At 40.9% G+C, this 12,849-nt stretch overlaps 1 protein-coding gene across 2 annotated transcripts in view; it reads right to left on the reverse strand.

Moving 5' to 3' along the window:
* Positions 1-2,435: 2,435 nt before the first annotated feature.
* The window catches only part of syn2b (synapsin IIb), a 49,511-nt gene continuing 39,097 nt past the window's right edge, over positions 2,436-12,849 (reverse strand). Inside the window, exons 6-13 of one of the 2 annotated variants that reach the window (XM_088308152.1) lie at positions 12,390-12,452; positions 12,128-12,270; positions 11,509-11,583; positions 11,328-11,430; positions 9,250-9,429; positions 9,086-9,152; positions 7,354-8,107; positions 2,436-5,203 (exon numbers count right to left, since the gene is read on the reverse strand). In XM_088308152.1, coding sequence (XP_088164278.1) covers positions 5,086-5,203; positions 7,354-8,107; positions 9,086-9,152; positions 9,250-9,429; positions 11,328-11,430; positions 11,509-11,583; positions 12,128-12,270; positions 12,390-12,452 — 1,503 coding nt within the window. In that variant the 3' untranslated portion in view covers positions 2,436-5,085. Of the gene's footprint in view, positions 5,243-7,353; positions 8,108-9,085; positions 9,153-9,249; positions 9,430-11,327; positions 11,431-11,508; positions 11,584-12,127; positions 12,271-12,389; positions 12,453-12,849 lie in introns of both variants that reach the window. The other variant, XM_088308151.1, reaches the window with a different exon arrangement.

Raw genomic sequence — 12,849 nt, forward strand, 5'->3', positions numbered from 1 at the left:
TCAAAGTGTGGACCAGAAGCACCTGACTAGCTGCCACTGGTGCGTCCTTTAACCGCACCCCCCGAGACAACCATCACCACCACCCACCACCCCCGTATCCCCGTGGACGCCTCTCCCAGCCAAGAGAGCGGCGAGCGGGTTAGGCGACCCAAAAAGTACCGCTCGGTTCGGTCATAAAAATGAACTTAGTCGTTCGCCTCCACCCCACCGCCGAAACAATAATCAAAACCAAACACACCAAAGTGGGGAAAATAACCAACCTGTTATTTTATTCGCTTCCTCTTCGCCTCGCTGCAGAGCTCTGAATCTTCACCACGGCGGCTTCTCCCAGCTGTGGCCGCCTCCGTTACTCCTATGCCGGCCTCTCGTCACCCTCTGCCCCCGCTCCTCCTCCTCCTCCACGCATCCATCTCCGAGGCGCCGTTGAAGCGCCAAATGTACTCAATTACACAACAGGCAGTCATTGTTTCCCGGTGTTATAAATCTAATTAAACGAGTTTGGCTCCTTCGCTGCGGCTTGGCTTTTCAAGTTGCGCAAACAATCAAACGCAATTTTGCTACCTAAACAGATAATGGGAAATGCCGCTAATGACGGCCGCTTTCGGTGATAATAATTTTCTCATCACTCGTTTTGAAACGAAGCTAGCAGTTAGCAGCTAACTTGGCATTAGCGAAATGACGACACAGAGAGGTGGATAAGGTATACAAACATAAAAATTACAAAATGAGTGCCCAGATGTTCACTTAATAAGCAGTTAAATGTTTGTGTCATATAATGTGGAAAAGTTATTTTCTGTTTGGTTAGTCTTTGCTGAACCTGGCTACTTCCCGAGCCAACCAGCAGAAAGTTGGCGTTGCCATGAAATAGTCAACCCCATAATGTCGGCTACATTGTTTGCATTATTAAGCACCTTTTGACATGTCCTTTTTAAATTGTTCTAGCTGTCCTTATATGTCACTGATATTGATAGTTGAAGGAAGACAAATTTCTTCTCGTGAATAATTGATATTTAACAATTAAAAAAAAAGTTGCCTAGAAGCTAACTTGAGGTCAAAACAAATATAGAGCGCCGTTGTTCGATACCATTAAATACCCATTACCGTTTTGTGGTCAGACAAAGGAGATTATTAGACCATGATTCAACTAAATCCTTTTAGATGTAGATTTTTCAATGATGGTTAAAAGTAACTGTAGAAGTCTTGACTATTTACTGCAACAACGGCCCTGGAATAATCTGCAACGGTATTCAACAAAAATATTATAGTGCTTAATGTTAGTCCATTGTATTACTGTTCACAAAGTTCCACTGACTGGAAATTGTTACTGTGAATGTACATGTGTTCCCTTGAGAGTATTTTGCTGTCTAATCTGTAATTCCTGTGAACAAATCCCAGCAGTTCTTCTTTCTCGTGGGCGGAAGCCGTTGGTATTTGAAAGGGTTCCATCATTTCCCATTTGCACAAGACTCGCCTACGCGCTTTTCAAGGCGGCGTACACACATAGCAACAATCGGGACAAACTTGAGCATTCCTTCCGATCAAAATCAGCAAAGGCGTGATTTTCCAATGCCTTCAAAAGATTATCCTGAACAATTCTCTTACGGTGCGGGGTGTGTTAAGAGTAATTTTCCAGCCCCGATCAGCTCGGAAAAATGGTCAAGACCAAATATCGTAAATGTTAAACCTGCTCAGTATTCACATCCCTTATGTGTTATCAAGGCTGAATTCCGCCTAGCCATGGACATCTGGTTTGGGAAAGGAGCAGGGGTGTGGTGGAATTTTTTCTGGATTTTCCTGAATGGCTGATTTTGGCCGATCAAAGACCTTATATATATATATATATATATGTGTGTGTGTATATGTTTGTGTGTGTGCTTATGCCTATTTGTTTCTGAATAACCCACTTGTCTATGAACATATAATTTTTAAGAATTTATAGAAAACAAGGGGAATAACTTTACTTCTTACTACTAACTTTGAACATATTAACTATTTTGAACTATGTTGATTTTCCTCTTTGATTATAATGCCATGTCTTATGTAGTGTTTGATATGTTCAATCAATCAATCAATCAGTATCGGCCGCAACCCTAATCAAGTTTAGCAGTATTGAAAATGGATGGATAGATGAATGGATGGACTTTGATTTGGATATTTTTGCAACTGGCGTTGTGCATTTGAGCCCAGGGAGTGGAGAACATGTCGTGCTCGCCATCACATAGTTAGCTGCCAAGTTTAAATGCTATATTGCATATTATACTTGTGCGCTGTGTTAAATATTAAATCACATATCTCAAGTCCCATTTACCACAGTGGCTGGTTGTCACGTGGTCTACTGTGCATAAAATAATGAGAATAGACCACAGATGGCATTTTCACATGCATAGATCGCCATCTAGTGTACGAATGAGCAAGTACAAGCCCACAACAGCATCCAATGTGATTTCATCCGAGGGACGATGGAGCCACATCTTTATTAACATGAATCATCTGTACATAAATGACAGCGTCATCAGTCACCAGGTCATGCAAAGCACTATTTCGCGGTTACAAATATAAACAATCACTACAAAAAACAAAATTTGTTACTAGATTGCCGTAAATATAGAGCCTCCCAAAAATAAATAAATAAATCCATTTCTTACTAAATAAATCAACTCCTGAGATGGCACATACAGATGGGTGACAAGTAGAACTAAAAAACAACATGGGATCATCTCAAGAAACGCACAGTCAACCATAACGTCGGCATTAATCAATCAGATTATTACGGCTAGATTCCGATGTCTTATTTCCATGATTGTTATACTGGATACACAAGACTCACTTTTTCCGCGCTTTAGAACCATTTTTTTTTTTCGTCACCCGTCTGTACATACAGTACATCCATCCATACGTACAAACATTCAGACATACTATAAGGTTACTTGTTGGCAACATGACAAGGGTTATACAGTTAAATGACACATTGACACGCAGGTGCACACTAAACTGACGATGATGCTGTCCCGGCTGCATTTGAATTCAGAACGAGTCCACAGATAATGGGATAGCACCCTTTGGTCTGATGGGTTCTAAACAAACCCAAGTTCGTTTTTTTTTTTTACTGCCGTAAAATGAGGTACGGGTCAAAGTCTACAATGGTTATGATGTCATTTTAACTCTGGTGTGTTCCTTTGTTCAGTTTAGTTGAGATAAAGTGAACCGAGCTGCACCAGTTTTCACTTGCAATGGGACCAAGACTACCTTTTTGAGCGGTTTCATTGAAGTTTGTTCACACTTGACTAAGTGAATCGCAAAACAGAGCAATCGTGACAAAGTGTGAACACCAAAGCTACAGACCAGCGTTAAAAAGAACATCACAGCCTTTGAAATGGAAGAAGAAAAGTTTGACCCGTACGGGTTGGTTGGTCGGCGATTGAGCGGATGAACTGCACCAATTGGAGAAAAGGTTAGACTAGATTAAATAAGACCAAAAGTTGCTAGTGTTAAAAGCCGCCCCTTCTTTGTCTTTGTCATTTTCACTGCTGAGGCTGGAGAGTCGGTTCTCACTTAAAGGAATGTTTGTGTGGAAGATGTCTAACACATACACAAGTCTCACATGGACGTTCATATTCATATTGATAATAGGGTGACTCCATTCAACAGTCATGTCAAGGTGTTATTGCACTACTGTCTCAATGTCTTCTTATGAGCATAATCAACAACTTACAATACCGTAGAGAGATCTACACAAGAGGTGAAACAAGAAATCACCAGTCACAGCAACAGAAATGCGTCTTTTTTCCTCTTTGAAATGCATTCATTTATTACTAGATAGGGCGGACGCTTACGGGTTTCCGTATCACCTTCGCCACGTTGCGTTATTTGCCTTTTTTCTGGATCCATTTGCGCTTTTGAAAAGCTAGACTCAGGTTAGCCTTGCTGGCAAAACTTGGCGTTCTGGAAACAGAACAAATGCTTGTCAAATCTAAAAATGCAAAAAAAAAAAAAAGTAAACAGTTATCTATATATTCTGTGTGGCTCTGCGATTGGCCCGCCTGCATTTTGAATCGTGGACCTTGAAAGACGAAAGGTGAATTGGAAGCCCCGGTCTTGCCCCCTCGTTTGTAATTAACCGATGAATGAATTTCAAGTCGACTCAGGTCTGCACAGCTAACAAACAAAAGCTGTGACTCGAAAAACACGATAAGGCTACAACATCTAGAAAGAGAGAGAGAGAGAGAGTGAGAGAGAGAGAGAGAGAGAGAGAGAGAGAGAGAGGCAACGAAAGGCAAAAGTCAACACTGATAGAGCTCCTGGCAGACACTCCAGGGGGTCATGGCGGAGCCTCTCGGAGGAGCCATGCAGACACACACGCATGCACACGCACGCACGCACGCACGCGCGCGCACACACACAGAAAAAGATCGCAAATTCCCTCACGTCGATAGGCAGTCGGCAGATGAGACACCAAGGCTGGATTTACACAGAAACACATATTCGATTACACACAAGTTTCACTGAGAGGGACCAGAAAATGGGTTTACTGCGAAAATCACAAGGGAAGCCATCAAGTATATCACTAGGAGTTAAAACGCTTACAAATCCAGCCACTTATGAGCGAGTTATGTCACCGATAAAAAGCTACTGGCTTGATAGTTGTGAATCTCTCTGACTAACTATATATGTATATATATATATAGGTGTACGGCATATATATACTCTATATCTTTATACATTCTGTCTGTATATAATATTATACTTCATATAGTTCTGTTTCTTTGATGTGCTTTGGGAAAATAAACATTATATTCTGTAAATATGCTATGCCATCGAGGGAATATCAGTGACATAACTCATCATTCCATCGATTCTGGCGCAGCGACATGCATCTTAACATCCGAGCCAGGGTGCGTCACTGTTCACTCGCACAGACAAGTTGACACGCAGGACGGACAGACGTAGGGAGTACAGTACACTTAGAAATTCGAAAACACACATACGTCTCAGACTGCGTCACATTGAAATGTCAAACAAGTCATCGCTGGCCAATGAGGAGTGGGAGAGGGGAGTAGTGGGCGGGAGGTTGGTAGAGGTCGGTGTCTAGTCAGAGAAAAGGCTGGCGAAGGACTTCCGAATGTTGCGAATGGTCTCGGCCTTGGCCTCGTCTTGGCCGTCGCCGCCTCCGGTGCCGGACACGCCGCGGAAGAAGGAGGAGTCGCTGAAGGCGTTGAAGGCATTGGTCAGTGACTGGGACTTACTGGGAAGTGAGGAGAGAGAATTGGGGAGGAGGTGAGGGAGCATATGGAAGGTAGGAAGACGGGATGAGGAAGGATGACAGACATTGGGAAATATTGTCACATTAAACAGAGACAATTTCACTGTTGAAACTTATAGAACTACGCTAGAACACATCGTAAACCCAAACAAGGATTTTATCAGTTGTGTGTGTTGGAAAGATTAATTGGTAGAAACAAATTTGAGATGTGGTATGGGGTAGTTCAAAGAAGAAAAAATACATAAGAAAAAGACAAGTTACAGGGATAAAGTTGAAATGCAATGAACAAAAATTGTATGAAAAAGTCATATGGGTACAAGAATAAAATTGGAATGTATTTGTAATACTACAAGGATCTAGTCAACCTGCTACAAGAAAAAAACAGTCTTAAAATGTCAGGACTACAATGGAATTGTTATGACAAAAGGTCAACGTTCTGGGAATAAAGTTGTAATACCAATGTCACAATACTGCGGGAAAAAAAGTCATAATGTTATGGGAATAAAGTCTTAATATATGAAGAAAAAAGTTTCACAATTATAGTATGAAGTCATAATGTTATGAGAAAAATGTCAAAAAGTTAAAGGAATAAAGTCATAATTTTATGAAGAAAAAAATGGTAATGTTATGGTTTTCAATTTTTAGTGCGACAAGAATAAAGTCACCTGTGTGGAAAAACTCTTAAGGTTATGCAAAAAAAAGTCTCATGTTCCAAGAAAAAAAACAGAAGAAAGTCACAAAATTACAGGAATAAAGTTATAATGTTATGAGAGAGTCTTCATGTCGCAGAACTAAAGTTGTAATGCCACAAGCAAAAATGAATAATGTTTTGGGTATATTCAGTCCTTCTTAAATAGTGGAATGGGCCTCACTCGAGGTGCGCGGTGCGATGCCAGGGGTGGGACTTGGGGAACATGCTTTTTTTTTTTCTTACAATAAAAAGGTGTAATTGCACATCCACTACAATAGGTGGCAGTGGTGCTCCAATTTAGTAAATAATTTTTTCATTTCTGGCAAACATAAAATCTTTTGTAACAGACTAAAAAAAAATCATGTTTAAACAAAAAGAGTTAAAGTTATTGTCATATGTAGATTGAGCTTTAGTTCCTTTTTTTAATGTTAATCAAGACACACTATTATGCAGAGGCGTACTTATTATAATTTGTTAAACAAATTATATTGTTTATAGTTGCGACAGAGAGTTGCGAAATGGTTTCTTCATTCTAAAGGGGATTAACAAAAATATTTGAGAAGCACTGGTGTGAGTTTATAATGCCACGAGAATAAGATTGGAATCTTAAGTAAAAAAAAAATTGTAAACTTTTGAAAATAGAGTCGTAATATTACAAAGAAGGAAATCAATACTACGTGGAAAAAAATCAAAAGGTTATGAGAATAAAGTCTACTGCGCAGAGAAAAAAGTTGTATAGCTAAAGAAATAAAGTTAATATGTTACCCGAATAAAAATGCAGTATTACGTGAAAAAAATGTTAAAATTGCGGGACTAAAATCATAATAATTTATGTAAGCTGGCCAGGTTTACAACACTTCTCACCTTAAGAGATATGTATTTATGATTGTTAGCTTTTTCTTGGAAAAAAAACTTTCATAATAAGCAGACTACTTTTTTACTAATTTAAAAAAAAAAATGTGCCCAAGGTGGAAGCCATCTGAGTGCCACTGTTCTGCCACCAAGTTAAAGAAGTGCGTTAATTGTTGTTTGTAGTTTGGTTAATTAATTACTTTATGCAAATTACACAAACAACAACAACGATGAACTGATTTTTGCAAAAAAGTCAAATGGTGTCTCACTAGGATTGATGAAGAACCCACTCAATTTTCTTGTATTGGGTCCAAAAGTGGAGCAGTGAGTCACCAGATCCACTAGATGGAGCTGTTGTGGTTTGTGACTGTATAGCACGAACTTGTCATGCACAATACTGCCTCCTAGAGTACTGGTGTAAACTGCACTGCCTCGTATTAGAAGACTGGCCTTAGTGTAGGTCTGCACACTACTGAGTGCCATGCTCATGTGTCATATTAAAAATTCAAATAAAATGGATGACATAGCACGCTCACTAGTGTGCTCTTACTTGAGCAGAGGATGAGTTTTTGGCTGAGACGCTTGCTGGTCCTCTTGGGGCTCAGCGGGATCAGCGACAGTTTCGGCCTCAGGGTTCTGGGACGGAGAGGCGGGCTTGGCCTGAGGCTGAGCCGTGGCCGGAGACTGCACATTAGGCGGGGACTGGCTGACTTTGGCCGGCGACTGGACCGCGTCTGAGGCCTCAGCGGGCGCCGGGTTTTGCGGGCCGGACTGAGGTTTGGGTGAGACTCTGGGAGGAGGTGGGGTTTGGGGCTTTGGCTGCAGCTGTGGCTTGGAGTTCCTGCGGACTGGAGGGATGGGCTTGGCGGGCGGGGTGGGTTTGGGTGGCAGGTCTTTCGGCTTTCCCGGGGCTTGGGCCGGTGAGCCTGGAGGCTGAGGCTTGGGCTGCTCTGTGGTGGGGGCGGAAACTGGAGGAGAGGCAGCAGTTGAGGGTGCAGGGGAGCCTGGACCAACTGACTTAGCGGGGGAAGATGGAGAGGCTTTAGCTGGAGCAGCAGTGGAGGAAGCAGAATCAGCAACGGGTTTGGTGACGGAAGGAGCCCTTGTCATGGGGGGAGGCCTCTGCACTGGAGGCTTTGTGACCGAGGCGGACTTCTGGACTGGACTTGGTTTCTGGGCCTGAGCTGGTTTATGGCCTTGACCTGTAGAAGGTTTCGGGGACTGGGCGGACTTTGATGCAGGCTCGGAAGATCTCTTTACTGCTTCTGATGTTGACTCCACACTCTGCGCTTTGACTGATGTACCTAGCAGTAGACAGAGGAATAAATAGATGAGGTGTGGAGTTTTGTTTGTTCCCATGAACTTACCACTTTATTTTTGTGTGATATTGACTGCTTTCTTAAAAAAAATAAATAAATAAATAAATTAAACGATATCAATAAACAAAGCGTTTCACCAGTGAACACCACAAGAGGGCAGCAAAAGATCAGATCAAAATATTACGGGTTCCAGTTTTTACTTTTAATTCTGAAGATAAGTCATCGCCAACATAAAAAAAAAAGACGTTTGATTAGATTTTTTTTGTGGATGTTTTTGTCTCTGGAAATTAAATTCTGTTTTTAGGAACTATATTTGCAGTCAGATGATGTATGAAGATGAGCAAAAAGCAATTATCGCAAAAGTGAACACTGTGCTCCGATACAAAATAATAAATATGAGGTCTACTGAGATAGAAACTCAGGACTGTGTGGAGCAGTTTATACTCAGTTTTATTTTAATAATATTTATTTGTGTCATGCGTCATCTTCAACACCGCTTTTTCTTGGAATGTGTTATACAAATAATGTTGTATTGCATTGTATAACAGATGGATGGGTAGATATTTATTAGCAGTCTAGGTTATCTGAATATGAATGAGGCTGATATTCAATCCTGGCTTAAACTAACTCTTAACTCATTCACTGCCAGCATAGGTAAAATCAATAGACTTTTTGACGTATATACCCGTCAATGGAAGTGAACGAGTTTTAATATCTGGAAAAATCAACACCTTTTTTTTTTTTGGAGGGGGGGGTAATTTCAACACTGTTGGTACATTATAAAGTCCCACAACCTTTTCAAGGATTTTTTTTAAACACACGACAGCATTAAAAAGAAATATCACATTTTGCTCCCCAATTTTCTCTTTACAAACTATGAACACAACAATGACCTAACGTGGAGCATAAATGCGCAAAACTCAATATTGATAATTCATTTACGGAGAGTAGTGTTCACATTACCTTGAGGTTGAGGACGCTGGCCTGTGCTTCGGCTTGCATCTGCCGCGCCGTCTTTAACGCCGCCACTCTGGCAGAGAGAAATGGGGAGGGAGGGTAAGCGCCAATGAGTATGGAAGAAAATATGAAGTCTTGTACTTGATGGTCTGCAAGGTCACGTCCTCTACCTGTGGGGATGCTGCTGCGGCGGTCGTCTTCTGGCCTTGCGGGGAGCGAGCGGGCGAGCGGGAAGCAGCGGGTGTCTTGGCAGCAAGGGCCTGGGTCATCTTAGCTAGCACCACCTCGGATATGAGCTGCCGATCCTCCGCCTGGTGATCGCCGACCAGCTGCATTGATGAGCCCACCACCTGAGAACATGTAATGGAATCAATAGCCAATCACGTCAACGTATGTATTGATTTGTCAAATGCAATGCGATGGGATCAAGGATGGACAGTGCCTCGCCTCACGTTCAACTGTTGCGGCTTTCAGTTAAGTCTTTACGGTTTTGTAAGTTCAAATAAAAATAAAATGTTGCTGTATTAAGAAGAAATCATTAAAAAAAAAAAATCAATGTGTATCAAAACAATGTGGTTGCGTGTGAACATGGATGATATCTGGAAATTCGACGATTAGAAACAGTTTGTGATTAATCAAAGTTTTGATCATGTTCTGTGAAAACTACAACAAAGAGTATAATAAAAGAGAAAACATGATGAAATTAATTTAATTTAGAAGCGGAAGGGATGGCGTTATGTACATTAACACAAAAACATGCACACGTATGGCACAATGCACACACACACACACACACACTACGAAATTCTACAACTACTAAATAGTGTGCAGCTAGTTTAAAATGTATCTCAAATGTCAAATATGAAATTCTTACATAAATAAAATAAAGATAAATAAATAAATTTAAAAACATATGCTATCAAAAGCATTTGTCCATATTAGGTGAGTTGGGTAAAACCAACCTATATTCTACCGCCGATGACTAAACAAATGAACTACGGTAGAAACAAACTTGTGTAATGAAAGAAGAAAGTTTAATCTTTCATTTGGTAGTTTGTGTCGACATAATCTTTAAACGCAATATTTAGTTCGCCTTGAAAGATCAGTCAGAATACTTTCAATTGGCTGACACTCAATCGGTTCTTTCTCTCTTTATTTACGTCTTGACACTTTTTCAACTGAAGTCACCTGGGATGGATTCAGCTCCCCACAATCCTCAAAGGCATGCGAGTTATTTAAAAAAATGATGGGATGGATATTTACTCTTTCTGGTTAAACAATTAATATCAATAATTCATTGTAAAAATAAATCGCTCTTATTCCAAGAAAAAAAAATGCCATAAGTGTCCTCACTTCAAGAAGCTGGCGTATGGATATAAAAACAAATACAGAGATGGAAGAGGAAATAACAGAAGGTCAACCCTCCTCCTCCTCCTCCTCCTCTCCACGCACACTAATGTCGGATGAATGTATTGCTTTCAAATGTCACCGCAGCAACGAGGTCATGGCTGGAGATGAGGAGGTGACTCGCAAAATACGTATGCAATGCTATGGTGTGTCCTTGTGAGCTCAGGTTCTGTTTCTACTGGTCTTCTATTTTAATAGAATTTTTCCCACAATTTTCACGCCTCATTTCTCCACAAAATTCCTGTTATCTTCCTGCTGATTTCCCCAATGCTGCTGCTGGTTTACCTGTTAATGACTTTTAGCTCAGTACTGTCAGCGCCTGCAATTGTCGCCTGCGGCGCCTTCACCTTACCTCGCTTTTAGTCTGGTTCTGCCTTTTTTTTTCATGACAATGTGAAAGGTTTTATGAGAATCTAGCTTTTTTTATTCATCCACTCTTGATATTTTGTATTTTGTGAGAAAATAAATGGGCTGATTTCAGCAACACAATTGTGTAAAGTATGCTATAATTCTTGATTCTTTGGATATTTTAACAAAAGCCTGTCACAGAAAAGTTATCAAGACACATGGGAGGTGTTTTAAATTCTGAAAAAAAAATAGTTAGCTCTCTCAAATGTTTAATATTAAATTCAGACTGTGTATTGAGGTTAAATTCAATCAGTTTATTCCCAGGCAGTAAATCTATTGGTCCCGGTGGTGTAAATGAGGCCAGGCGTGCTAAAATTAAGCCTCCAAGACCATATTTGTCCCTCTGATGCTGCACACACACATTTTCATCCGGCCAGAACATCTAAATACACTCAAGTGACTTATTCACGGCACAACTAAATGTTTCCCTCACCTCAGTGATGTAGTCATTGCCATCCTTTCCGCATATGGCCTTGACGGCGCAGATATCCAGGCCGCCAAAAATCTCGGCGCAGGTATCGACCCACAGTTTGTACCTGCGGTAGAAGCCGGCATGAGAAGATCGTGTGACTCAGTGCGACATAACACAGCAACATCGCTAACGCTGCGCTCACTTGTCAGTCATGGCCACTTGCTCCAACATGGCCGAGCCCGTGTTGCTCTTCCAATTACCAGAGATGGATGTTCGCCTGCAAAAGGAGGGGGACAGTGGTACATGGTCACATTTCTAGTGAATGTCAGCTCCAATTATGTATGCAACCTATAAAAAAATCCGGCCTATATTTGTACAAATTCATTCTTACAATAACATTATATATGTTTTAAAAACTTTGTATACTTATTACTTATTATTATTATTATTTACTTCAGCTCTACTGGTGCCACATCTCAGATGAAAGCGCATGTGTGTTGTGGTCTCTTGTGACAATTTTTGCAATAAGATGTCATTGGACATGAAATTACAGTAATTATGCAGATTTTTTTAAAACAAATGAGCCGTATAATTGGGGTGAGGTGTTTATTCACGCATTGCGTCATTCCTCGGCATTTCACTGCGAAAAGGTGAGATTTTCAGCGAATGGGTTCAACAGAAAAATAAATAAATAGGTGAATGCATGAATAGCGAACTGATGGACTAAAATTTGAAAAATGCTAAGAAACCCATCAGCAGAGTTACTGTACTTCTGATCCACTAAGGCAGAATTCTAGACTTATTAATCCATCTCAACTTACATGTATGCCTTATAGTCAGCGCCGATCTTCTGCACCCTGATGTCGTACTTGGCGTCTATGAACGGCTCCGTCGTGCAGTAGGTCTGCGTGATGGCAACCACGCTGGCGATATCCTGGAAGTCACTCACATTGTCCACTTTGACCTAAGAAACACGGGATGTCTATCAGTATGCTGAAAAGATGGTGACATCATCAGCGTGCGACGAGACTAAGTCGGCATATGTCACAACAAAAATGTATTCCGTCTTAAACGATCACTCGCCTTTCCCATTCCAGAGTGGGCGTGTCCGATCTTCACCACGACAGGGAAACTCGGCGTTGTGATCTGAGAAGCGACAGAGGATGAGCAATAAGAACAGCATGGCAACATGTGACTCAAATGTGGGCGTTTAAAAAGATACGGCGTGCCTTCATTTCAAGAAGCTCAAAATTATTTAAAAAAAAAAAGTCACATGAGTGTAGCAGGATAGAGCCCATACACCACATTGGGTGTTTCCACAATGGAGATGTTTTGTCTTCAGTTGCTGCTTGTATGTCCGTCTTGCTGCCTTCACTTGTGGCTCATTTAAGAGAAATGCATTCTCTATTGGGTTGAGATCAAGTGAGTAACTTGGTCAATGTTTTGACCTTTAAAATGCTTGTTTGTGGTTTTACTAAAATCACATTTGTCTTGAGGAAACAAAAAAGGAAAAAAAATCTCTATTGGGTTCAGATCAGGTGAT

The sequence above is a fragment of the Idiotropiscis lumnitzeri genome, chromosome 11 (assembly GCF_059441095.1).
Source record: "Idiotropiscis lumnitzeri isolate Australia: NSW breed Sydney's pygmy pipehorse chromosome 11, RoL_Ilum_1.0, whole genome shotgun sequence".
Lineage (NCBI taxonomy): Eukaryota > Metazoa > Chordata > Actinopteri > Syngnathiformes > Syngnathidae > Idiotropiscis > Idiotropiscis lumnitzeri.